A 27977-nucleotide genomic window follows, 5' to 3' on the forward strand; every position below is an offset into this window, starting at 1 on the left:
AGATTGTGTATAAAAGATATTTCAGTAGATTTTTGATAAAATTGATAATTTAGAAGCTTTAGAAATGTAATGTATCAAATATGATATAGGCTTCATAGGGTTAAAAAAAGTTTTAAATTTTTTTTTTTTTTTAATCTTGAGACCTTTATTGACACCATATTTCCAGTATAATAATAAAATGCATTATTTTCTGTAATTTTGTTTGTTTATTGCAATATTGTTGATTCTTTATTTTATTCTATTTTCTAGCAATCTATATGAATATGATTTTTTATCTGGAACCTTTGATATCTTTGAAGGTTTGGTTTGGTATGTTTTTAGGCGTATGTGTCCAAGTGAATCGCTCTGTCCTTTTAGATGCAAAGAAATTACTTTTTCTTTTCAGCAATTACATTAGTTAAGGTAAAGTGACAAACGTTTGGCACTTTTGAAATTTCAAACGACTCCTTAAAGGGAGAGTTCACCCAAAAATTAAAATTCGGTCATTTACTCCTCCTCATGTTGCTTACCCTCAACCCTGAATTTCTTTCTTCTACTGAACACAAAAGAATATATTTTGAAGAATATGGGTAATCAAACAGTTGATGGACCCCATTGACTTCCATATGGGGGGGGGGGGGGGGGGTTTGGTTATCGACATTCATCAAAACATCTTTTGTGTTCAGTAGAAGAAATAAATTCATACAGGTTTGAAACAACTTGAGAGTGAGTAAATAATGACAAAATTGAATTTTTGGGTGAACTATTCCTTTAAGAAGTGGCATGTACATTGTACACTGAGAATGAGAACCGTCTCAGACCCTATTCACTATGAAAAAGGATGCAAAAACAATGAATGGTGACTGAGGCTTACATTAAACCAAACATCTCATTTTGTGTTCAACTGAAGAAATAAAGTCATGCATGTTTAGAAAATTTTGAGTGAACTGTTACTTTAAAACATACATGCGCGTGATGCTTCAGCAGGCGGCGCTATTTTCTAACTGTAAGAGATTATTCCAGATAGACATTAGACAAGCAGGGGGAGTGGACAGAGTCCGGGTTATTGTTGATCACGAACCGGTTTGTTCATGTAACATGAATTTGTGCGATGGCGAAAATGTAGAGAATCGATGGGATGAGCAGATTGCGCAGCCTTGAACCCAGCGCGTGCAAATCGTCTTCATCTGTGTGGGATCTTGAACTGTAAACAATAGAGCCACAAAGCGCTCGTGAGCGTGCTGCACCCAAAGCCAAGTTTCGTGGCGGCATATGGATATAGTCTCTAGGCTTTTCAATTGTTGTTTTGCAATCCTGTAGATGTAAATATTTTAACGTCAACTTGAACTGCGTCGTTTGCACGCGCGACGTCATGCAGTGGATGAGTGTACAAGGAAGATGAATCGAGGTCAGATGAAAGAGAATAACAAAGAGAACCTGCTCTGCAGTCTCGCGAGCAACCATTAGCGGAAGCGGCACGTTGTTGTAGTGTTTGACATTCGAACTTCGCATTATCGCTCGAGACGGGTTTGAGCCGAGGAACAGTAACCGACGTTTAACCATTTTGGCGTATTTTTACCGGCTAAAAAATCCGTTAAGCGAGAGACATTTAGTTTCTCTCTTGATTTCCGCCGGTTAAACGTTATTTCAAATACTGAGCACGCGCGTTTGGGGAATTACCGGTTAAACCTGGAGTTGGCCGTTGGTTATTCACCGATAACTGAAGATGACGACGACGCTTAACATTATGGTAAGTTTTCGTCTTAAATGTGCTGACAAAGTGGCCGTTTGTAAAACTAAACGGGGCCGTGACTAATATGTATTTATTTACTAGTAGTTAACCTTGGTTTTAGCTGCTTTTTGGTCAACACAAAATATAATAAGTGGAAATAGACTCTCTTAAAGGGATAGTTCATCTTAAAATTAATTAATTCACTCGTCATTATTTCGGTTCAACCCCTTATGACTTTATTTCTTATTTCTAATTCTAAAGAAAGAGACATTACGAAAAGTTACTGTTCATTTTTTATTTTTTTCATGATTGTGAATGGAGACTCGCTGGTTCTATTAAAAAAAGTAACGTTTTCATAAAACTAGTCCACACTACTCTTGAGCGATATTATTCCAGTTAATCTGGAGTCTTATGATAATTCTGAGAAACTGACATAATAACGTTTGTTTAATGAAGCTGATTTTGAGGTTTGACATCTTGATTCGCCAGTCATTGCATGAGGAAAAAGAGGCCAGTACATTCTTCAGTAGCTTATTTTACTTTGTGTTCCTCAAAGGAAAATAAATACTGAAGTTTTTTTTTTTTTAAAGAGTCATCACTATATTTATTTTATTTTATTTGAAACTGTGGACTGTATGGTGTTCACACATGGTGAGGGTGAATCTAATTTACTAATCCCACAACATATGTTCACTGTACTGAAGATAGATACTGCTTGTTCACTGTCTTGAAGGATTTACTTCAAACGATTTGTTAAATATACAAAAAAGCAGAGATGTAAGTTACCTTAGTTGTTTACATTTAAATAGAATATGGATTTTATAAATTAGCTAGTTGGGAAATCCATTGACAAAAAGAATTTGCCTTAAGGGTTAAATGTCAAAAATCAAAGAGTTACTTCCTCCTACTCTGTCTTTATCTCATAGTTTCAGAATGACTGGTCTATTTTTATGTTAAACGTTACATCCTTGCTTTTTTTTTAAGTGAGAGTAAACCCGTAACCTCATTTGAACTGGTTAATATTTGCTCGGTTGTGGAAAAGCCATTGCAATGTGTACAAGCAGACTTTTATGTTGAAGTGTACATTTGTTAACTCTGGCTAACCACCTTGGTTAAAGTATATTTTGTCTCTTTCAGTGAATCGGGTGCAAGGGTTAAACTTTGTTCCCTGGCACAACCTAAGAGTCGAAAGTGATCATCACATTTATCAGTGGGCTATTGCCCTGCCCCCTCAGGAGACCCCCTATGTGGATTGAATACACCCCACAGTTTTTCACAGGATGGATGAGCTGGATGTGAGGTCCCCTTTTTATCATCAACGTGTTTTGATCTGTGCATGGATCCTGCGTTACTTTTATCACCAAGGACTTCCTGTGCTCCTCTCCAACACTTAAGTTTGCAAGAGCATTGACTTTATCTGAACTGCTGTTTTGAGAGGAGGGAGGTTTGTTGAGTCTCCATTTCATTATCATATATTTATACTGCCTTTTTTCCATGCATGGATAGCATGTAAAGTTTAACCTGACTTTTCACTCCACTGGGTGGAGAAATGTCAGAAAATCTCAGCAACAAGATGGTTAAGTTCCTTTCTCCCCCTTCGAAGAATGTCAACGGCTCCAGCTCAGACACGCTGGTGGGTGAGCGTCTAGGTGTCGAGGTCCGCCGTCGCCACCACACAATGGAGCGGGAACTGCTGAAGGCAGAGCATCGTTTTTTCCGTCGCAGCGTCATTAACGACTCCAATGCTACTGCGCTGGAACTGCCCAGCAAGAACGCAATCCCACCTATCTCAACAGACTCCCATGCTCTTGTTTGTGAACCTCCTGTCCTGGAAACCAAAGCCATTTCTGTGGCCACACAAGCTAAAGTCTTGGTTGCACCAGAAAAGAAGGCGGATGACTGTGTCGAGACAACCGTAGAGTCAAAGCCAGTGTCGATTGCGAATGCCGGACAGCTTCTCTCAGCAGAATTACCAAGTTTGCCTGCGGAGCTGAAGTCTGGCGATAGTGTTGATGTGAAACGAGAGGATGAAAAAGAGGACGATGAAGAAAGTAAAGAAAAGGCACGAGTAGAGGCAGAGTTACGGGATGCTAAGAAGGAGCAGGACGAAATTGAGGAAGTTGAGACAAATGCAGTTGGGACGTCGCCGGATGGCCGTTTCTTAAAGTTTGATATTGAGATAGGACGGGGCTCTTTCAAGACCGTCTACAAGGGTCTGGATACTGAGACCACGGTGGAGGTAGCATGGTGCGAGTTACAGGTATGTTTCTTGTATTTATAAAACTGGGCCAATTCACACAGAACCGACAGACGGCAACAGATACTTCACCGAGTTTTATCAGATCAGTGTGTTACCCTAGTTGGAATCTGTTGGCGTCTGTCTGAGCTTGTTTTCACCGATTGAACATGCTGAATCTGAATTAGAATGTCTGAGAAGGGACATGCTGTAATCTGGTGATTGTGCCGTTGGTTTGCGTCTGTCGGTGCAGTGTGAATTGGTCATTAACTGACACCCCCCCACCCCCCAACCCACTTTTTTTCAGCCGCCCACTTTTTCCATTCACTTTTCCCATAGGGCTTTTAAAAAAGTCTTCATTAAACCATTATAAGCTATGAACCAATCCAATCAGCCACGAGGTGAATCACAACACTACAAACTTTGATTTGAAGCAACAACAAAAAATTGTGAATTACATTATCAAATTAGATACTAGTGAAAATTCACAATTCTCTATTACAATTTCAATACCACAGCTACTAGTCTAAGTCTAACTAATATAAATGTAAAAGATTATTAAAGACAAGTAAACAGTCAGTAATAAAATAAGAACAAATAATAAAATGACAAGCAAAAGCACAAATAAATACAATGTAACAAAGATGCAAATTAAATAAACAGTTCTTTTACATTTCTTCAGGTACTGTACACATGCGTTATACACATGTTTATTCATACTGTACGCATGCGTTAGCCTACTTTCTCAACGCGCACTGCTCACTTAAGACATAACCGACTATGTTTACTAGGATACTCACTATTTTTTTTTTTTTACATAATTTTGTGTGAATCCGTCTGCTCAAATACAAGAAGATGTGAAAGAGAGCTCAGTTTAGTATTCACACGCTGTCTGAGACGCTCTTTCTGGGCTCGCACTTCAGATGTTTGTTAGTTCATGCATTGTTAGGATTCATAAAAATGTTACCGGCCAACTGGTGAGTGACACTTTTTTTTATATACTCTCCAATGCCGATTTTTACTTTCATTTGGTGCTTGGCGAGTGTTAATTTATATATCAAGATTCAACCCTCTACATTGCAAGTATATCACTTGCATATGTGACCAAATTTCACATTAGGTGACTAAAATTATTTCTTTAACCAATGGTTTGACTAATTAAAGCTTGAATGAACAATTTTAGTGACAAAAGTGACAACAGCCTAATAATCTTGCTGCTGTTTTTGTTAATAAAAAAAACTCACTGCAAAAAAAAAATCACTCACTGCTATTGACTGAATAAATTTAGTAACTTTAATTAGGATGCATCTATATTTAATTTATATAGGCCTAGTGAAGACTATGCAGTGTTATTTTACATTTCATTACTAGATCTACCTGAAAAACCTGAGAGCACTATTTAATTTGTATCTTTGTTCTATTGTGTTTATTTGTGCTATTGGTTGTAGTTTGATCATTTCAAACCTTGTAATCTTATTTTATTACAGACTGTTTTCTTGTCTTTAATAATGTTTAAAATTTATACTTATTATTATTCATATTGATTTTTATTTTTCTCTCATTTGCATTGTTCTTGCATTCTATGTAAAAAGTCTGGCGAGTAAAATAAAGGGTGTCACAGCTTTTGACCACTAGGATAACAAAGTGCAACATTTGATTCAGTTAGCACTCTTGATCTGTCTGCTCATGGTGGTAAATCACTATCTGATCTGCTCATTCAGGTCTCTAGATTAAATATTATCTCGTTCTCTTAAACCCTGTCTTGAGCTCTTTCCGGTAAAGCACCTTGTAATCTTATGACTAGTTTGATTTTAGTGAAATGCTCCACCTACACCTTTCCAAGTGATATGTCATCAGTTGGACTTGTTCTTGTTTAATTTTGCGTTCTAATCTCTCTACAAAAAGGAAGGCACTTTTACTTGTCCTATTGTCACACCTTTGAAACGTCTCACCTCTGAAGCGTCTCAATACGCACACCCCTGACACTTAACCCATCTGGCATTTGGCCAGTGTTTTTATAGCTGTTGTCATCTTTGGCTATAGCCCCGGCGTTGTAATATCATCCTTGAATAGAAAATTCTCATTTCCTAATTGGGTTATTTTAGACCACCAGGTGTGTAAGCGGTGTGACATGCAGTAAATCATAGTTAGTGTTTGTTTAAAGTGTACTTTGAGACAGTCTAATTGCTGTGGAAGCCTGTTTCTTGTCAGAGTAAGAAAATTAAACTGTAACTCTATATCTTAGAGTGTGACTTTATTCTTGGAATTTGTATCTTGCAGTTGTGAATTTACACTACCATTTAAAAGTTTGGGGTTGATAAGATTTTTAAATGTTTTTCAATTAAGTATTTTGCAGGCTTTTTTAAAAAACAGTAATATTGTGTAGGGATGGGTTAAAAATATAGACTTCTTGATTTTAATCAGCTCTCATTTTGAACAAGAACATCGATTCTTAAATCCCAGTAGTCAAATCTTTTAGTTTGCTGTTTTCAGGTGATGAACAAAGCTTTGTAGCGCACCTCCCATCCAATAATTCGCAATAAGCTTTTGTGTTTTGTTACTTCTGATATGAAACAGTCTCAACTTTCAAATCCTGTCATTTGTGTTGACAATTCTGTTTTATTATGAAATTCAAACAATAAAAGAAATACAGTTTTGGCTCTCTTTAATGTGGCACGACAAATCGCTGTAGCGCCTCAGTTCAAAAGAAGCTGCGGCATCAGAGCACATATGAAATGATCGTCTCTTCCTCTTTACTACTAGATACAGCACAAAATAAAGTCTACAAAACTTTACTAAAAAACTAAAATCATTCTAAATCATTTTTTCTAATAGTTTATGAACCGTGAGAAACATGAGCTTTTTTACTGTATGCTATGGCATAATTACACAATGAATACATCCTTGCAATCAAACTGCTTTTATTGGTTTATGATGTGGTAAAAGCATGAGTAATCGCGGTGAGGTGTGCTTGCACAAGAGAGCATACTGACGCTGGCAGACTACATAGCACCTCTGTCGGAAAATCATTGGCTCTTAAGTTGTGACCCACTTAAGTATTTTTACATTTAGATACATTTTACATTTTATTATTTTTGTTAAGTAGCAGTTTTTTTTATGTATTGATGTGCCACATAAAGGTGCGATTTCAAAAGTAGGTCAAGTTTAACCACTAAAGCAATTGTAATCTGTGTAAAGTACGGTGAGCTTTACTGCGAAGGCTTGACTGCTGCTGCTCTCCACCCCCTGCCACCTCTTCTCTTGCAGAGTGATGACGAGGCAGCATCACGTGAGCTGCTGTTCTCCTGCTCATGCCCCTCAGGCGTAGCCAGCTCCATTTGAAACAAAAGCCTCTCTCTAGCTCTCAGCCTCTTTACATCACTTTCTCGCATTTCATGTCTCTCTGTCCCTGTTTTGTCATGTGCGACACAACGGTATGTGTTCTAAGCTGCACTGCTGCAGAAAAGAGAAGGGCCTGTTTATCTCCCCCAGAATGCCATCTGTCTTTAGCGCCTTATGCTAAACTCAGGGATGTTCCCCTCCCACATTTCCCTCCTTTCTCGCATGCTAAACACATTTGAACAATATGTAGGTCACCACAAAAAGAAAATGAAAATGGATGTCAGATGCTTCTCTTTACAGAAGTTCCCTCTAAGCCTCCAATTCAATATACCAATACTCTAGTCTATTTAGCTAGGTAATTAAGTAATCATTGCTAGTGCATATTACTGACTTTCAAGTGACTTCTTGAGTTTCACCCCAATTGTCCTGCATTTGCCTTTCTCCCTGCATTTGATCCCTTTAATGGACCCCTGTAAATCCATTTAGCCTTCAATAGTAACCTTAATCTATTTAAAGATATCTTTTCCCAGTTTACATGATTTGTACTTGGTACATTTACGAATATTTTATTGTTATTTTAAATTTAAGTAATTATTTGTATAGAATAGTTGTTTAATAAATAATAAATATTATTTATGTAAAAAATTAACACGCAAAGTTTAATTTAGTTCTGGGATTTTTGTTCTCATGAGAAGTTCATAAGCTTTGTTTATTGTTCTCTAGTGTGTGTGTATGTTGTTTTTTAAGGTAAAATTAATACTTTTCAGCAAGGATGCATTAAATTGAGCAAAAGTGACAAAAAAAGTCTTTACTATTAAATGGTAATAAAAATAACAAATAGATGCTGTTCTTCTGAACTTTCTATTCATCAAATAATCCGGAAATCACAGTTTCCACAAGTATTAAAGGGATAGTTCTCCAAAAAATGAAAATTCTGTCATCACGTACTCACACTTTTGTTACAAACCTGTATGAGTTTCTTTCTTCTGCTGAACACAAAAGAAGATATTTGAAGGAATGTTGGTAATCAAAAAAAAAATTCTATGGACGTCAGTGGCTACCGTCAGCTGTCTAACATTCTTTAAAATATCTTCTTTTTGTGTTCAACAGAACAAAGAAACTTAGACAGGTTTGGAACAACATAAGGGTTTTCCCCTTAAATCAACATTCAGCTTCGCATTACAGGAAAGAAATTCATTAAAAAATATATTAAAATAGAAAACAACTGTTTTATATTAAATAATATACTAAATAAGCTGTATTTTTGAGCTAATATTCTTGATGAGCATAAGGGACTTCTTTCAAAATCAAAATCTTACTGGCCCCAAACTTTTGAAACTTTTGGTAGTGTATGCCTTTTTTTTTTTACTTCCTTAATGTAACATTATGGTCATTTTAGATGGGAAATAAGCCCATGCAAATTCTAACAAAAAATGTTTACGAAGCATATGACCCCCATGAGATCACTGATTAACAATACAGGCTTATAGAAAAGTGTATGAATGAACTCCCTGTGCGACCCCTTATAAGCAGTCAGACCTCTGCACTCTGTCCCAACCTACTAAACTACGCTGTCAGTTTTTAATTAATTGTTAAATGTATTTCTAGGTAATTTGTAGGGCTGTCAAAAAAATTTTTTTTATTTATTTGTATTTTTTTTTCAGTTTAATGCGTTAAAATTATTTAATGCAATTAATGCAGAATCTACTTTTTTTTGTTATCATTTCCCTGCGCTACAGTATATGGTCATGCTATCATTCATTCAAGTGCTATTAAACCAGTCAAGTACAATAAGACGCCCCCAAAAAAACTCATCTGTATTAGTGCGCTGTCTGCGCAAGCAGCTCTCTGTAACCAAACACCCGAAACAGACCCACAGAATGCCACTTCAGACAGTGCACCAGTGCCGCGTTGAGTTGTCTTTCGTGCTTGAACAGACAACACACAAAACTGTAAAAATTCTCATTTTGTTGAGTATCCTCATAAGCAATAAGTCTTAAAATTGTTAAAAAGTATTAAATGAGCGTAAAGAGTAAGTCTTAAATTGCGAACTAAAGACAAAGAGAAAATCACTTACTGCTCTTTAATGAATGACTTTTGTAGCTTTAATAAGGATTCATCTATTTTAAATTGATAATTTATGCTGTGAAGACTGTGAGTGATTGATTCCGTTTCTGTATATTTCTTTACCCATTAGACGTACAGTACCTGAAAACCTTAAAGCACTGTTTACAAGATTACATGGGTCAAAAACAATAGGCTAACTTTTTTTATGCATTTTAGCAGGGCAGTTAAAAATCTAAACCTGGAAAAAGGTTGAGCCCTGATATATTAATGGCACAGCTAAATGTGACTAACATTTATTACAATGTGTTTATGTAGGCTAAAGATTGTTTTAAGTTCACTGAAATTAAAAGTTATGTTTTTAAAGCTTATTAAATGTTCAAATTGATATCTCTCAATTATACTGCAATGTTGAATGGCTATAATGGCTAAAATTGAGAGAAAAAATCCATCTAATAGAGACATCAGTGTCAGTGCTGGCCTTTATTTATAGTGCTTACTAGTAAAAAGATGCTATTAAACAAAACAGTTTTTTTTAAATATAGGCTAACACCTTTATGTTGATCCTAAATTATTTTGTAGATTCAATGTGAAAGTATTACAATATAAAAAAGTGTATTAAAAACTTTAATGTTAGGTGCGATTTAATAAGAAGTTTTTCTTTTTTAGTTTTTCCCCCTCTCGGTTGACAGCACTAGTAATTTGTGATTCAGATCATCTCACTAATCCTAATTCCTTATCCTCTGCCTGAAGTGGTATGTGCCCTTGCACGTGAGTCGGATTCATGCCAGGAGTTTTATCCTCATGCTGGAGTTCAGTGTGCGGTCCACCCCTCCTCTGGGGAAACGCTCCCACGCTTAGCTGGCCTTGTCCTACAGGCCACAGAGTGCACCACATTTTTGGAATAGCCAAAGAGGAAGAGAGAGAAAGTAGGTTTGTCATAGGGTGGGGTGCAAAGCATAGTCCCCCTTCCCTTAACCCGCATCAATCGGCACTGAATTGGCTTTCTACCGGCCTTTACCCTGTTAAGGCGTTGTGCTAAAAACCTCGAATTGTGTTACTTGAAGTTTTAACCCTAGCTTAGGGTGAATGGCTGTCCTTGCTGGGCTTGACAAAGGCAAACTCACAGCTAAATGTTTCTCATTCCAGAAATGGCAGCTGACCACACCAAATGTAGGTCAACCAAGAAATGCCATTTGAATTGTGTGCATTGTTTTAACTGTAGTCGGACACACAGCAGTTCTATCTATTTGCTGGACTGGGTTTGAGGCAAGTACTTTGCAGTTTCATTGTAGATGATATTATTAGTGCTGCACCATCTACTTTGACTGCGAATGAGGCTTTTGCCGCAGCGGTATTTCCCCCTCGGTGAAACCATAATTCAAGACAGAACTTTTTTTTTTTTGGTCATCAAAGAAAAATTAAAGAGGTGTTGAACATGCATAAAGCAGTTAAGGGTTTTATAAGAAAGGTGAATAAAATCTGGTTGTTGTCTACCTTTGTTTATTTAAATTAAACAATAAAGAAATGGTCAAACTTTTCTTATCAACTGCTTTGAGTTTAGTTTTAGGTTTAATATATAAAATATTTGTAATAAAATGTGATTCACATAAATTATATTATAATGAAAATATATTTTTTTAGTATTCTCCTAGGGTTAAATATAATTTTTCATAGAAGTATTTTTTCTGCCATTAATATTGATCAGGTTTCCTTTCTCGCAAGTGGAACATTTTTTTTATTTAAGACGGGTGCCCAATCCTGTTCCTGGATATCTACTTTCCTGCAAAGTTCAGCTCCAACCCTAGTCAAACACAACTGAACCAGCTAATAAAGGTCTTCAGGAGCACTTGATAATTACAGTCAGGTGTTTTGGATCAGGGTTGGATCTGATCTCTACAGGTAGGTAGATCTCCAGTGACACGATTGATGATTTAAGATGTGGTCAAATTGAATGTTTCTGGGCAAAATCTCATGAGCAAATTCCAATCATTTCAAAATGAATCTGTGCAGCACGTAAAAGTGAAATATTTCCCTACGTAGATTTCAGTGAAATTTTGCTCAAATATCGTTTTGTCACCATCTGCTGACAAAGTTAATATTGTAAAATATGACGATCTTTTTCAGGATCGCAAGTTATCCAAGACAGAGCGGCAGCGTTTTAAAGAGGAAGCCGGAATGCTGAAAGGTCTTCAGCATCCCAACATAGTACGCTTCTACGACTCCTGGGAGTCATCTTTGAAAGGGAGGAAGTGTATTGTCCTGGTGACTGAACTCATGACATCTGGGACTCTCAAGACGTAAGTGCTCTAATTTGTTCCTGTCATATTCTTTTTTTTTTTTTAACCATGTTTGTCTCAGAGCCCACTTGCTATGATTGACTTGTTTTCGGTGCCCTTGTAGGTATCTAAAACGGTTTAAGGAGATGAAGATCAAAGTCCTGCGCAGCTGGTGCCGGCAGATTCTGAAGGGGCTGCACTTCCTTCATACCAGGTCGCCTCCCATCATCCACCGGGACCTCAAGTGTGACAACATTTTCATCACTGGACCTACTGGATCAGTCAAGATTGGAGACTTGGGCTTGGCTACCCTCAAGAGAGCCTCCTTTGCCAAGAGCGTCATAGGTACGGCTAAGTATTTGCAACTGTGTTACCGCCTCCAAATCCATTTGAATTGGCCGACTCAGATTTGTGGTTGGGGGGAAAAGCAAATCCTTCATTCCGTGTTTCTTTTCTTCCTCTGCTTCTTTTCAAAGCGCGTTTTAATAACAGTGGTGAGAAAGCAGACCACAGCGTTTCCCTGACCGATCGAACCGCAGCAAACCAGGGCTCCCGCTTTATGGAAGTTGTCTCTTGACACCCTCCTTTAGTTTAAATGTAGTTTTTCTCTGGTCTTCTGTCTTCATTGTCACAATTTCAGGTACCCTCAGACAGTGTAAGTAGTTGTGGAGCGGTTGTAGGTATTTTGTGACTCGTCTGCAGGGAAACCTGATCTGATCATGGAATAACACTAGAGCTAGAGCTGAGCCCTGGGCTGGCAGGTACCGTGAGTGATCTTTGCTCTGGTTTGGAAATTTGTGGTCTGTTTCTTCAGTCAACCATGATTTAATGATGATGATGCTAATGAATCTGTTCATTTTTTCCCCCCACAAGGAAATGCTTGTTTTCTTTCAGTGTGTCAGTGTCTGGAGCTCAAAGCCTTATACTCTCTGCTCATCTCCCTCATACTTTTAGCTTTGAGATCTGTGTGTTTTTGTTTTGTTTTGGAAGCCTTAGGCTCTAACTTCAGGTCTCCCCTTATTCTACTTTAAGGATTATTTAATGTACTGCAGTACAGACAGTAAGTGCGCAGAAATGAGCCTGGTAAGTCCACCAGTATTATGTGACACATCAGTCTGAATCCATTATAAATATGGGAAGTTTGTCCGTGTGAGACCTTTGTCAATGGGTAACTTGGTTACTAGTTTACCTGGTGCACAGAACTTCACTTTTCAGTAAGCTATGGAGTGTGTAACATTTGAAATGCTCAACCTTTTCTCTTCACAGGGTAACCCAAAGGTAGGACGCTTTTGAAAGGTTTATGTTTTCCATAGCTAGTGCTTCGGTTTGGTCTTGTGATTAAAAGCATAAGGCCCTCTGACCATGGACTCGTTTTAACATCCTTTTTGGGCTAACATCTACAAATACATTGATTGTTTGAATTCAGGCTACCTTGTTTAGAGTCATGTAGTCAGTCCAGGCCTTCGAGTGAGTCCTGTGCACCAGTTTGGTTTTTCTCTAACTCATTCCTGCCCTTGAAGGTCTTACATGGGGAAACTTGGGCTTCTTATCACTGCGGTCTAACTGAGGACAGTTTCCCCCTTTTCTTTTTTTTTTTTTTTACTTTCTATCCCCTTTTTGCTCTCCTTCCCTCTACCTCTCTCTTTTCTCGCAGGTTGTGCCTGAGCAGTCTTCATCGACAGCATCATCTTCCTCTCACCTCTTCACTGAGAGGGTGTAATAGGGTACTGAGAGAGTTCTGAACCATTCTTTTAATTTAAGGTACCCCTGAGTTCATGGCGCCTGAGATGTATGAGGAGAAGTATGACGAGTCGGTGGATGTGTATGCCTTTGGGATGTGTATGCTGGAGATGGCTACTTCTGAGTACCCGTACTCCGAGTGTCAGAATGCAGCTCAGATCTATCGCAGAGTCACCAGCGTAAGTCCACACTTCACTGGCGGAGGAGAGAGCCCCCGCACACTCATCCTCCCCCTTGTTTGCTGCACTATTTTAGTCTTTTTATCCCTTTTTTGCCCTCTGTGGGGGTGTTTCCTTTCTGCTTTTTTCTCACACAGTGGTAAGTTGGTTTTTTACCTCTACCAGTAAATGCTGAAGTCATGACCTCTCACAAAACCAATATGATATGAAACAAAATGGTAAATGGTACCAGATAAAAATACATGCAATGATTCAAATGAGTGATTCAAATGTAGAAGCATTGAGAAAATCAAGCCTCAAGTTACAGGGGTCATGAACTGCTCTATTTTATTTTCTATGCATGTATATATATATAGTAATAATAGTATAAATATATAAATAGTAATATTTATTATTATTATTATTATTATTAGTTCACTGAGGTCCACTTATAATATTATCAAGATTTTTACAACAAAAAACATCCTAATTTAGAAGTAATAAGCTATTTTCTATCCTGTTTTTGACCCTCTTTTTAAAACACTCAGTTTTAACAGGCGTGCCACATTCAAGAGTTGGAAGTAAATGCCCACTGCCCACTGATGGGTAACAGTTTTGCATATTAATATAATTTTCAATGGCCCTTGCTATTACATGGGTGGAATTGTTTTGAAAACTTCCGATGTTGAAAAATATCTTGTTACATAGTTGAAGCATTTGCTAACAATTTGGAACATGTATGCGTATTGCATATGCTTTATAAGTCTTGGTTGTAGCGAATAAAGTTTTAAGTACTTGGAGCTACCACAGTTATAATGATAACTTACGGTGTTTGTTGTAAACAGAATTATGAATGAATGTACCATTGTTTGTCACACTGTCGTTCTTATAGGCTATTCATAGTTCATCCTTTGCGATAAAGTGGAAAACGAATGCATTGTCGGTTGCAGTTTTAAATAAAATGAAACGTGTTGTAATATCTTACTGATGACAAACAGAAGGTCTCACTCACTAGAGATGCGTGGATGGGCTATTATTTCATCCGCAACCGCATCACAAAACTCATCATCCGTCCGCCATCCATTCGCACCAACGTTTTTGACCAATTTTCAAAACCGCACCCACCCGCCATCCGCTGATTGGTGTATACATATATTTTTCATTTGATTGGTTCAACCGCCCGCCACCGGCCCGAATTTAATTAAAATATAAATTTTCGTCACGTCATCCGCCCGATCCGCGGTTTATCCGCGGAGTCCGCGGCTGTAACCGCCAACTGTGCATCTCTATCGCTCACTAAAGCTTTTATTTAGGATTACAGTGAATGGCTTTGATCAAAACAATAACAAAAGCAGCATTCTTTACATGCTTTCTTCCGTATCCGATAATAATCCAACGCATCAACCCCATAAATGCTTAAGCAAAGGAAAGAACAGCAAATCACTTCACTTGTGTGTCGAATTCATTGTAGTTGTACATACATCATACATCATCTTGAGATAGTCTGCGTCGAACTGTGTCTTGTTTAAATACGAATACACAGTCAAATGAAGCGAACAAATGAACAGTGTCTTACTGACGCGATCTGACTGGAACTTGGTTAAAAATAGTTCATCCACACTTTCTTATATTAGGATCACAAGGAAGGCAATGCAAAGCCTTTTTCCCACAACTTGAAACAACGTCTTGCAATCCTCAGAGGCATCTCGTATTGTTTTGTTGCTGGAGAAATCCTGTGTTTTGCATCTCTCATATTTACTACTAAATGATGTGTGAATCGGTGGGTGGGGCTAAAGACGCGATCATAGAAGTAGGCGTTGATCTTCTGCAGAGGTGGTTTGCTGTAAAAATTTGACAATCTTAAACAAGTCATTTTCTGATCTTTCAATAAAAGCTGTTTTTGGACTAACAAGGAAGTTTTGAGTTTTTAAACTTAAAGGATATTTTTATAGTACAATGACCTCTTATGTCAAAAGATCAAGTAAAATATGACTTCTCAATTCATGACCCCTTTAAAGCCATCTTTCTACATATGTGTAATTTGATTGTTTCCTGTGCCGTGTTTACAGGGGGTGAAGCCTGGCAGTTTCGACAAAGTGGCTATTCCTGAAGTGAAGGAGATCATTGAGGGTTGCATACGTCAGAATAAAGATGAGAGGTGGGCTGACATTCACAGAACATGAGAGTGCAGTTGTCACAATGTCTTAAAGCAGGGCCTAAAATTAGCACTCGCCTGTGCCAATTGCTAGTTAGCTGGTAACATTTGTAATGTAATGTAATATACACATGCATATATTGAATGAAACACATGTATGTATTTAATAAAACTTGAGGGTTTTTTTAAACTTGCTTTTTAATGTGTGCTCCCTACCTGTTTAATTAGGCAATAGAATCTAAGATACATGATTTGTTTTGAGATTGCATAGGTTAGTTCTGTCTGGACATGCGTTATTAATGTTATTTGTGCATGTCCTAAGTTTTAAATTAGATTTTGTGTTTTTAATAGATTCATCTCCATTTTCTTTTTTTAGGTACTGCATCAAGGACCTCCTAAGTCATGCCTTTTTCCAGGAGGAGACTGGGGTTCGTGTAGAACTGGCTGAGGAGGATGATGGAATGCTGGTGGCCATAAAGTTGTTGCTGCGCATTGAGGATGTAAAGAAACTTAAAGGAAAATACAAAGAGAATGAAGCCATTGAGTTCTCCTTTGACTTAAGTAAAGACGTCCCAGATGATGTTGCCCAAGAAATGGTAAAGATACTTGGATTTCTGTTCTGTTACCTAACTCAAGATTCAAACGGTTAATTTGTGGACTTCCATGCAATTATCAATATTTATAGTAATTCCACAGACTTTCAGTACATAAAATCCCCCCTGGCCGCCTATAATAATGACTAATCGTTGTCCTTGAAGTTGAATTATGTATTTTTTCCTCCAGGTCGACTCAGGCTATGTTTGCGAGGGAGACCACAAGACCATCGCAAAGGCCATTAAGGACAGAGTGTCCCTGATCTCCCGTAAGAGAGAGCAGAGAAAACTTGTAAGAGAGGAACAAGAAAAAAGGAAAATGGAGCAGGAGAAGGAGAATGATCCCTCACAGCCTGGACCAGATACTAACCTCACAGCCAAACCCCCTGGTCCCGCTCTGGCATCAGTCATCATGGAGTCTGAGGAACCAGAGGCAGACCAGCACCAGCAACTGCAGCAGTCTAGCGCTTCTGCTTCAAGTTAGTGTTGCAAAACTGTCATTTGCTCTAATTTCAATTTAAAGTACTTTATTGCGTTTACATAAAACATTGCCAAAAGCATTTTACACAATATGTAAAGACCAGAAAAATAAATATACAATATAACAAACAGCACTTAAAATAAATGTATTAGACATTCATCAGACATTTATGATGAAAAAATAATGTAATGTACGTATGTTTCGCAGCTATAGGTTTTGTGGACCCTCAAGGTTCAGTGACTGTCCCTGAGACTCACCCTGCCCAGCCAGGCACATCTTTCAGCACCGTACAGACTGATCCGCAGCTACAGCACACCATGGCCCATCCACAAAGCATGGTGAGACATTTCCTATCTATGTTGTTTAAGTCCCCCTGTAGTCAATAATTTTATCCCTTAAAATACATCTTTGGTCACCAAAATATAAACTTCCTCATGCCTTAAAATAGCTTGAATGTATCTCTACACTTGCTTCATGTAGTATATGCAGAACCATGAATATGCGAATTAGCCCCGACTCCACTCACTCACACCAGCTCAGAGATCCACTCAGTCAACTTTACTGCCGTAAACGCTGCACAGTGGCAAGTGGAAATACTGGTTTAATTCAGCCATATATGTTTGAACCAGAAACTGATTCTGAAGGGGAATAGTGAATTTTTCAGGCTCTTCTAGAAGTCGATGTATCAGAATGGTAATGCGTTTTATGTATCGCTCTCTACAACGTCGGACACATTAATATTATTCATTAATTAATATGACTAGCCTTTTCCTTGACTGTTATCAAACAGCTAAAAATGTGTTGCTAATGTTACACAAACCATATTCCTGTTCGCCATCTCAGAGTTAGACAGCTGCCTTCTAAAAATTAGTATCCTTAGAACGTCAGTGCAGAAAGGCATATATAGTTCATCATAACATTGTAATATACATCATATACATAATTCACCCGCTATATTGCTAAATGTACCCGACTTATCTACAGAAAAATTTACCTGGATAACTTGGTTTCTCTTAGACTCCCCTCTTTCGCAACAGTTAATGATATGCTAAAGGCCGCCAAGCATGTTGACTGAATTGGTTACAACATATTTGTGACATGGAGAACAAGGGCGATTTCAAACCGTGTTTTTGAGACTGTCTTTGATTCACTGCAGTTTTAAGGAGAAAATACTTAGTAATAGTGTTGACTTATGAATTTGCTCATGGATTGCGCATTTTAAAAACCCCACATAGACATATAAACAACTTGATTTTCACCACAGGGGGTCTTTAGCCCTTTCACACGTATGATCAGTCTAGGCTGGTCACTGGAGCGTACAGTCACACCTGTTTGATTAGAACGGTCAGTGCATCACGTGATCAACTGCTAAATTCAAATGTGCTTTCGCGCGTTGGCTGACGCTGAGCCAGAGACGGACGCACTCAGCGCTTTTCATATATCACATCACAACTAATCAGTGTTTTCAACCACATAATGTTTATTTTAGGTTTCAGATATTTAAATTCATATAAGTATTTTTAAAAAACAATACATTTAGAGTTTGTAAAATACACACTGTTGTCTATGGAAGCAGCAATAATAATGATTTCCATTATAATTAGACGATACGTTTTATTCATATCAGATACACATTGTGTAAGTAACTTTAGAGTTTACTTTATTCTTCTCCCAGTTCACGGACCACTTACTTTCATGTATTTCGGGAAAAGTGGGTGAATTCACGTGTTGTAAATCCAACAAATCCGATTCTCTGAACGGCGTCTGCGGCGCAAACTAACATGGCGGCGCCATCGCGCATATAGCTCAACTAACGCTATCGTTATAAAGGTGTTTAAACAACAAAACACATCCACTTGCACATATTTGACAATCGGAATATCAGATATTTCATGCTATAGCTAACAAATTTGTGAATATTTTGAATAAAAAATGCAGATAAAATAAATAAAAGCAGATCAGTCATTCAGCGCTATTGTGTCTGTGGTGACAAACAATGACGCGTCACCATGGAAACAATAAAGTGATACTTTCTTTGTCGCCTTGAAAAACTCACGCTTGGGCCTGGGGGTCAGCCAATTTTAAACTTACGTGTGAAAAGGTTCATGTTTTGGTTTTCTAACAAAGCTAGTTGTGTTCATCTGAAAACAAAACATTGTATTCTTTAATTTTTATGTCTTAATTGCTCAATTTCTTCTCCACATCACTCGCAGCAGGTGAGCAGTACTTTGTCCCCAGCCCCCCTCCCCCAGACTGGAACTATGGCCACATCCCAGGTACAATTCACGTGATCAATAACATAATGACAAAACATCTTGCTCTATGGATCTGTTGTTTGTTAAACATATACCAGAGTTATAAAAGCCCTTTTAATGTATACATGAACTCCTCCCTCAGATGATGGGGCAGGCAGCCTCTCTGCCCCCTGCTGTTCAGCCTACCGTCCCCCTGCAGTACCATCAGCCACCTCAGGATGGCAGCGCTCCCCCTCAGTCACTGCAGGGCCCTCAAGTCTTACAGGTACAGTATGAATAGTGCCCTCTGGTGGCTGACATTACATCTTCCATTGGCCTGCATGTTGCTTGATGAATGTTCTGTGCTTTATGCACAACATCCAGCTTATTGGCAGTTCATGCATTAATACTACTGTTCTTTACTTCTCCATCTCTTTCTTGCATGCTGGCTGCTCTTACATGTTTGTCAGATACGGGCATGTCAACTCAGTCCTCCTGTTTTCTCACCACCTCCAAATGCTGAACAACTCTATTTTCTTTATCAGGCTTGTCAGGTACTAGCTGTGCCTAACACTGGTGTGTGAATTAGCAGTTTGCCGATGTGGGTTTTTAGTTCTGATAACTATATCTACAATGCTGAGGGGCTGATATAATGCTTATGTGTATATTCAAAAAATGTAAAAATGTTTTTAATGGTACTCAAAATAGCTAAATATTATTTTTACACAATTTTTGCAAATTATTTCAAATGCTAAAAAAAAAACATTTTATTTTTATTCAAGTATGTTGGTAGATTTTGAAACAAGCTCAGTTTTCAGTGAATTTTGAGGAAATATTGTGAAAAGAAAATGTTCTTTTAATGTCAGTAATTTAGTGTACTCGACCATTAAAAAATTTGGGGTTGGTAATTTGTTTTTTAAACATTTTTGAAAGAAGTCTTATGCTCACCAAGACTGTATTTATTTGATTAAAAATACATTAAAAACCGTGTCATATGATCCTTTGGACATCATTCTAATGTGATGATTTAGTGCTCAAGAAATATTTCTTATTATTAATGTAGGAAACTACTCCCCTAAAGGGACCTTTGCAAAAATAAAAATATACACATTTTCACGTGCTCACGTGAAAGTTTCTCGTGTGCATGTGAAAGTCTGTATATTTTTATTTTTGCAAAGGTCTCTTTAGGGGCTCCGTTGGAAACGGTTGAGCTGCTTAATATTTGTGGATTTTTATTTTATTTTTTTCAGGATTCCTTGAGTAGAAAGTTTAAAAGAACATAATTTATTTGAAACACACATCTTTTGTAGCATTATGCATGTCATTACTTTCACTTTTGATCAATTTAATGCATTCTTGCTGAATGAAAGTATTCCAAAACTCTTACTGACCCCAAACTTTTGAAATGCCAGTGCATGTCCCATTTACTGACAATAAATTGTTGTGTGTGTGTGTGTGTATGCAGACATTATAAAGGACAAAAGGTCCTCTCTAAGATATTGGCACCAACCATTGAAAAACTCTGTGAACTGTATAACTTCCTGTTATCTCCCCCTCAACACCCTCTCCCCCCAAAGCCTTGTAGACTTGAGTCACCACAAACCAACTATTTACAACAAGCCTTTTTGTCTAGATGAAGTCCACCTTCTCCATGTGATTGTTTTTTATAGGTGATTATGATTAAGTCACTTGGATTCTAAAATTCTAATTTGATTCTCTATTATAGGTACCACTGAGTGTGTCCCAACCGCAGCCAGTAGAGCAGACACAACCTCAAACATCTCTGGTTCCAGCCTCCACAGAAAGGTGAAACATCTTTTTAATAATTAATGTGTATTAATATTGACCTTCCATTAGAGAGAAGTTTAACCAATGATGTTTTTGGTTCCCTCAGTGGCCATTCCGATCCTGCATCTGGTCTGAGCGATGGGAACGAGGGCAGGCACGAGGGTCGCTCTATGAAACGAGCCCAACGTCGCTCTGTACGCAGCCGCTCACGCCACGAAAAGATGGCTAAGGGCAAGCTCAATTTGCTGAATGTAAGTTACGCCCAAATCTAATATTTGTTTTTAATATTGGTATGTAACGTTGTGTGATTACGAGCACAACAATTTATAAGTTTATGAAATAATACAATTAATTTCATTAAAATATTGATCTCTTTGTTTTTGTAGATTTCTAATATTGGTGACAGAGTCGCTGAATGTCAGCTGGAAACCCACAACAGGAAGATGGTCACATTCAAGTTTGATTTGGATGGAGATAATCCTGTAGAAATTGCTGAAATTATGGTAAACTTTTCTCTCTCTTACTCTCACCCTTTTCAGTATAGTGGATTGGCATAGACCTCCATTCGAAATAATAATGATTTTTATTATGACGTTATGTTTTGTGCCGTCTGTTTTCACTCTTGAGACAGAACTGGGGGTTTACATAAATTTTACGTCATACAAGCATTCTGAAATTTTTTCACAAAGGCAAAAACCTTGTGCATGTATCTCAAGACACGTGTTTTAAAACTTATTTTAACATGACATGGCATCTTACAAATTTGTAATCATACGTGAGACATCAGGACGCGAACACAACGGTCAAAGATGTCCATCTATTGCATGTTCACTGTGGAAAACGAGCAGTGAAACGAAAAATAAATAAAAAACTTAATGTGAATTTCCTGTGGAAGGTGAAGTCTGTGAAATTTAAAAAGGGATTATTACTACTGATTAGAACACACCCCTGAGTTGGACATACCTTCTGCTGCAGAAAGAATTTAAAAATTAATTTTATTTGTAAAATAATTTTTTCCACCCCTAATATAGTTATTAAAATAGTTTTCCACCCCCAAGATAGTTTTCCTAAGTTGTATGTTACTTCTCTTCGTTTTGTATCAGGTCAATAGTGATTTTATCTTGGAGAGCGAACGGGAGTCCTTCATAGAACAGGTTCGAGAGGTCATTCAGATGGCAGATCAGAAAGGAAAAGCTCTGAAAAACAGCCAAACTCAGGTATCTACTATGATTTTCAGACCATAAGAATACATTTGAAAAAATAATTTGTGGACTACAAATGAAATTCTCCCCATAACACTTCAGGTGATCAATAATTCGGCCCAGCAAGTACCTGAAATCTCAACATCCAGTGTGCCTGGTAAGTGTTCTTTGTAGTGATGTTTTTACATTTTATCTGCCCCCATCTTGCATCCTGTATCAATTGTCATATTTCACATTTAACAGGTGTGCCACCTAGCGTAGCAGCACAGGTTGTACATTCAGCAGGCCGGCGCTTCATAGTTAGTCCAGTGCCTGAAGCTAGACTTCGGGAACCTTTGTTTGGACCTCCTTCTGCAAACACATCATTTGAAGACTCCACACCAGGTCAGATTTACTCATCTGCAGAAAAAGATTGCTTAAACATACTTCAAAACATTCAGACTGATTTTATCCATCCATTCTCATTTCCAGCATCTGATCCCACATCAGCCAGCAGTGTTCAGCAGGAACAAGCCAACTTTGCCCCTGGTTCAACCCAGATTTCTGTGGTACCTGCCACACCTGGAGGTCTTGCCCCAGAGAGCTGCATTCCTCCTACTTCTCAGTCATTATACCCGAGCCCTGTACCTACAGCCACTGCAAATCTGATAACAGTCACCACTCAAGAAATCACTCCTACACCATCTACCACCACTCAGCAAACCAGTACAGGGAGGACATCCCCTTCCCCAGCTCCAACTGAATCACCAGAACCACGTCGGCTGTCAAGTCCTACCCCTTTCCAGACTCCTCAAAACATTGTGGGTCAGCAGGCTGAGAGCAGTGGCGTGGATCAAACTCAAGCTACCATCCAGCAGGTGCAAGTCGGCCCCTCTTCTATCCCTGTGACACAACCAACTGGGACAGATGGTGAGGGTGATGTACAGGGGAAGCCACCTGGAATTGAAGACATTCATGCTTTAGACAAGAAGCTGCGTTCCCTTTTCAAGGACTCCTCTCAGAGCTCCTCCACTCAACCTGATGGATCTGGAGAGCCATCTACATCCTCCCCACCCAACACTATCACTCCTGGCTTGGTCTCCAGTGTGACGCCTCCCAGTTTGTCTCTCAGTTCCAGTGGGAACTTTGCACCTGGTGCTTTTGCCTCCGTTGGGACACCTACAAGCCATGCCCAGACTTCATCTGCAGATCTGTCACCACAAAGGCCACAGGTGGGGGAAGTTGCTAATTCAGCGTCTATATTGGTATTTGGATGACATGATGCTTATATATAAAAAATTCAGTTCATGTTGTTATTTTTTACTAAAACTATTACAAATTAATTCAAATAAAGCTGAAATAAAATATAAATATTAGTGAAAAATTAGAAATGTTGCCATGGCAACTAGCTGAATTAAAAGTAGTTTGTAACTTTGCCCTGATTTATTTATAAAATATATATAGAACTGTACGCAATTCCCGCAATTTGTTATTTGCAATATATATATATATACATAAACATAAACAAAGATTGGACCATGCACACTGACATGTTTCCTTATTTAAAGTGTAAGAAAAAAATTGCTTGTTACATTCTTCATCATGAGAATACACAGACTACATTTTTAAAACTTGGCACATTAATTTCAAACTTCATTTTTATTTTATTTTTTGCTTATTCTTCTACTGTAGACACTCTTATTTGTCATTGACCCATTAATACATTGTTATAGCATTATTACACTTATTTGCATTCTCTTTTAAAGACCTCCACAGCTGTAAATCAACCAGATGGACAGACAAGCACTGAGGAGAAAGAGCCAGTGACATCACAACTCGAAAAAGCTTTCAAACTTGGCCGATTTCAGGTAGCCTTATAGACTTCTGTGCACTAGGGTTCATATTTTAATGCTTGAAAGATTTAAACGGCAAGTTCATGCACATCCTCGGTCTACATTTCAGGTTTCTGTGGCCAGTGATCAAGACGCAGGCAGTACTCCAGATCCAGCAGTAGTAGTCTCATCTTCCTCCATCACCCCTTCAACAACATCATCGTCATCCTCCTCCTCTTCACCATCATCTCTCTCTAGCCCTGAAAACACAGTTCATAAATCTCAGACCCCTCCCAGGGTCAGCCCTGAACCCGTCTCGTCTATCACTACAGTCGGCCGCTTTCAGGTGACCTCCAGCACTGACATCAAAGTGGGCCGATTCTCAGTGACCCCAGACGAAGGAAAGACCTTCTTCATAAGCTCTACTGAGGGACCGGACATCGCTAAAGAGCCTAAAATGAATGCTTCCAGCATGTCCATCACCAATCACTACCTCAGCAGTGACAATGACTCTGAACCAGAAGATGAAGGCCTTAAAGGAGAGATGAACAAGCTCAGGGAGAGGTACCTTGATCTTTTTTTGTGACCTCAATTGTTCATGTTTGACTCTGTAAAGATAATCATGTGTCATGTGATTTTATATACATTTATGCATTTAGCAGAGGATTTTATCCAAAGCAAATTACAAAAAAGGAATAAAAACAATTCGTCATCAACAAAAGCAATTAGTTGTTATCAATTTGTGATGCCCTTTTATTTCTTTTTGCAGACATATTGTTGAGATCCAGGCATTACAGAATAAACAGAAAAAGGAAATCGAGGAACTCTTTACACGTCTAGGCAAAACGGCGCCCTCTGTGGTGGTCCCTCCCACCGTGGCCATTGCGTCAGGAAGGCGGAGACCCACTAAGGGCAAGGGGAATCGGTCAAGAAGTGGTAGTGGCACCGGTTCCTTTCAAGGTATCAGAGCTTAGTGGTTTACATCCAACTGTAACATCCTGCTCAGGCCTTGTGAACAAATGGCTTAAACTGTTGTTTGGTTTTGTCCAGGGAACAAGCAAGCTGTACAGAGTGGTCAAAATTCAGTCAATCAGTCTGCCACTGCGAAGACTTCAACTTCTGAAACCGTACCAAGCTCAAATGTTCATGTGCAAGGTATGACTCAGCATTTTAGTTGAAGTAATGTTTTCTTTTTTCTTTTCAAAATGCTCAAGTTCTTCTAATCAGTGAATATTGATTGTAACTTGTAGGAACCACAAGTCCAGTGAGAGAAGAGAATGGACAGAGCCATGACCAGGACCAAGCCCCAGCTACTAATCTGCCACGCAAGGGCACATTCACTGATGACCTCCATCAGTTGGTTGATAACTGGGCCAGGGATGCCAAGAACATGATGCCACAGGTAATAAGAACTACTCCAAAAAGAACACTCAAGCTCATGATGTCCGATAATTCTAAGTCACTAAAAATATATTGAACATAATTTCGTTCTGATATAGATTATCAGAGAATGTTCACGAAAGATAGGATACATGTATAGCCAGCAGGGTCAAAAATTAATGGCGGCTTAGGACAAAATGGCATAAAATTTACAAAAATTAACCCCAAATTCAAGAAAAATTTCCCTGTACAATTCAAATAAATCTACCACAGCTGTCACGGTTAAAGTGAAATGTGAAAATGAATGTAAAGTGTTGATTGCAGAATTACATAGATCTGCTTATGTTGCATCAGATTTATTTTTACACGTGTTTGCAGCGTTGAGCATCATAACCAATCACATATTTCTGTTGAGCTTATAAATGCAGTGGCCAGTCAGAGGCATTTAGATTAGTCACCTCATAAATTTTGTCTGTGTAGCCAGAATATGAAGTGACTTTTTATGCATAAAATATAAACATATTTGTGTCACAACTGAAGTATATTTTGGGCTTTAATAGTATATACACAATTTTCATGTAACATCACACCCTAATAGAAACGCCCACCTTTTTATAAGGTTTGTACTAAGTATTAATGTAGTAAGACCGTGATATTAAAAGACCAAATTCAATATACAGCTAAATGGTGATGCATACTATGTACTGGCAAGCAGATGAACCCAGAACATAAAAGCAATGTGCCGTTTCCCATTTTTCCATAGAACACCATTATAAATCAAACGCTTACTCAATTTAGCGCATTGCATTCATATTCTGGGCTCATCTGCTCACCTGTATATGGTACATACAGGTGCATTCTGAGTTTGATCTTTTAATATCACCATTTTAATATATAAAGGCACTTTATCTGTTTTTCACATTATAGCATTTTAGAATGTTCCACCGTTTTTAGTGATTGAAATACTGCAGCAGGTGCTGTATATGGATCACAAGTGCCCAAAAGTTGCATTTGTTCACATCTTTTTGTTTTTCTTCTGTTGTGAGATGATCTTAATATTGCCTGAAACAGTTCTGTGGATTTTTTGCCCTCCAGGTCTCTGAGCCAGTCATGTGACTGATAACTATGAATAGCTAGATGAGCAGGAGTTTTAAATCATATCGTGCATCAAGATCAAAACCATGTTTTATAATAAATAAACTGTCTTCCTCCTCAGATGTTGCCACGTAAATTCTCTGCACCAGGTCAGCTTTGTTCCATGGGTGGTCACATGCCGGCCAACGTCAACCCCACAACTGGGCGGAAGGGTTCACTGTGTGTGAGCAATCAGCAGTTTGGCTACACCTGTCCCACCTACAGCATGCCTCAGTGGGCTCAGGGGGCCCCGCTGTCTTCCACTGCTCCCCCTGCAGGACTGCAACCGGGCTTCCTCGTTCCCTCAGGAGCTCACCAATCTGGAAACGGCTGCGGGTCAACCAATCTACGTACCACTCAGGCGAGCTGAAACAGCTGTTGATGGGTTGGTACAATGTGGAGAGAAGCTGTGCCTCACAGGGTTGAGATTATCGGGCCTAGTCCTTTAAGTGGACTTGTTTTATCTGACAGTTTACATTGGAAAGACTTCTAGGTCCATATAATGTGACTCGGGTTATTCAAATTTGACCTAACCGGCTGTTTAACCTGCTGATAGATGAATGTGTACATTTGATAAAAGGCACAGAAAGGGTTAAACTGGGTTAGGTTGTCTTAAACATCATATATATAGCCTTATAGTATATGGATACCATCCTTGTTGTAATAGTCAGGCAGTGTGACCAATGAGATACAGTGATGGTGTTGCAGTTTGCCTGCAGAAGAGACGCTGACATGTTAGTGAATGGATGGAGAGATTGAAAGACTACACCACCAACACAAGTCTCAATGGGCGCCGACTGCACGTATCCTACAAATGAGTCTAGAATGTTGGAAGATGGATAAAGAAGGTAGTTAGATGTAACTGCATTTGAGACAGTCTTCTGTTTTCATTTACTTAAGTTGGAGTTTGAAATAAAAGGAAGAGGATGTGCAATTGAGGAAGGTAAAAGTAGGGTTTTATAGCTCTTCGTACTTGCACGTATTTCATAGCATTGTTCATTCGTGACCTTTTTTTATATATATATATATATCATTTATGGTGAACTTACAATAATACAGTGTATCTTATATAGACAGTCACCACTACTCCCTGCCCACACCCTTTTTTGTATGTACGTGAATAGATGTCTTAGTTTGGATATAGATGGTCCTTGAGAGGGTGAGCATCCTGTATGCATATTAAAGAAAGCATATTTCTTCATCCAATCACATATTGCTTTCATTTTGAAAGAAGCTAGCCTTAAACCACGGGACTATGTCTTCCCGTCTTTGAAATGTCATATAAACATCATAGCCCATGCAAATGTGGTCAATGAAATACTTGATTTTGGGCAAATCAACGTTTTGGTGACCAGCTTTGTTGAGAAAAGATTTAACATGGTGCATTTGACTGCAGCAACAGAAGTACAGTATTAAACTACAGTATATCACACCCCCCCCAAACCCAACATTTTTTCTATACCACAAATTGAGTGCCAATCGTTTGCGGAAGTGACGTCCCGTCATCTCTGAAATGATCCGCTTGACTTCTCTAGAGAAGGTAAATGTTACTGCAATGCAGAATACGCGCCGTTTAAGGTTTAACCAAGTGGGGAGGGTTATTTGTTACTTTTGATACTTGACTGCACAGATCCAAATACTCTGTAATTGACCAGAACCACGTTTAGAG

The 27977-nt window shown here is 38.4% G+C and overlaps 1 protein-coding gene across 2 annotated transcripts; it reads left to right on the top strand.

Annotated features, from left to right (window-relative positions):
• Positions 1 to 995: 995 nt before the first annotated feature.
• Positions 996 to 27955, top strand: wnk1a (WNK lysine deficient protein kinase 1a). 2 transcript variants are annotated; one of them, XM_079858830.1, is made up of 24 exons: positions 996 to 1729; positions 2849 to 3971; positions 11481 to 11653; positions 11757 to 11977; positions 13394 to 13551; positions 15600 to 15688; positions 16062 to 16281; positions 16469 to 16757; positions 16967 to 17097; positions 18967 to 19035; positions 19157 to 19279; positions 20720 to 20799; positions 20888 to 21032; positions 21168 to 21284; positions 21885 to 21998; positions 22086 to 22140; positions 22227 to 22367; positions 22455 to 23194; positions 23729 to 23830; positions 23925 to 24358; positions 24564 to 24754; positions 24845 to 24949; positions 25045 to 25196; positions 26391 to 27955. In XM_079858830.1, exons 2-24 carry the CDS (start codon positions 3261 to 3263, stop codon positions 26676 to 26678), a joined length of 4848 nt encoding a protein of 1615 aa, XP_079714956.1. In that variant the 5' UTR covers positions 996 to 1729; positions 2849 to 3260; the 3' UTR covers positions 26679 to 27955. The 2 variants fall into 2 exon arrangements, with proteins under 2 accessions (XP_079714956.1, XP_079714957.1); XM_079858831.1 differs by having other exon boundaries at positions 18973 to 19035.
• Positions 27956 to 27977: the final 22 nt, after the last annotated feature.

This window comes from Squalius cephalus, assembly GCF_949319135.1.
Source record: "Squalius cephalus genome assembly, chromosome: 23".
Classification (NCBI taxonomy): domain Eukaryota; kingdom Metazoa; phylum Chordata; class Actinopteri; order Cypriniformes; family Leuciscidae; genus Squalius; species Squalius cephalus.

Coding starts and splice junctions, on each gene's coding strand:
- wnk1a (XM_079858830.1), top strand. CDS start 3,261: ATGTCAGAAAATCTCAGCAACAAGATGGTTAAGTTCCTTTCTCCCCCT. Junction 19,280..20,719: donor AGGGCCCTCAAGTCTTACAG/GTACAGTATGAA, acceptor TCTCTATTATAG/GTACCACTGAGTGTGTCCCA. Junction 21,999..22,085: donor TGAAAAACAGCCAAACTCAG/GTATCTACTATG, acceptor ATAACACTTCAG/GTGATCAATAATTCGGCCCA.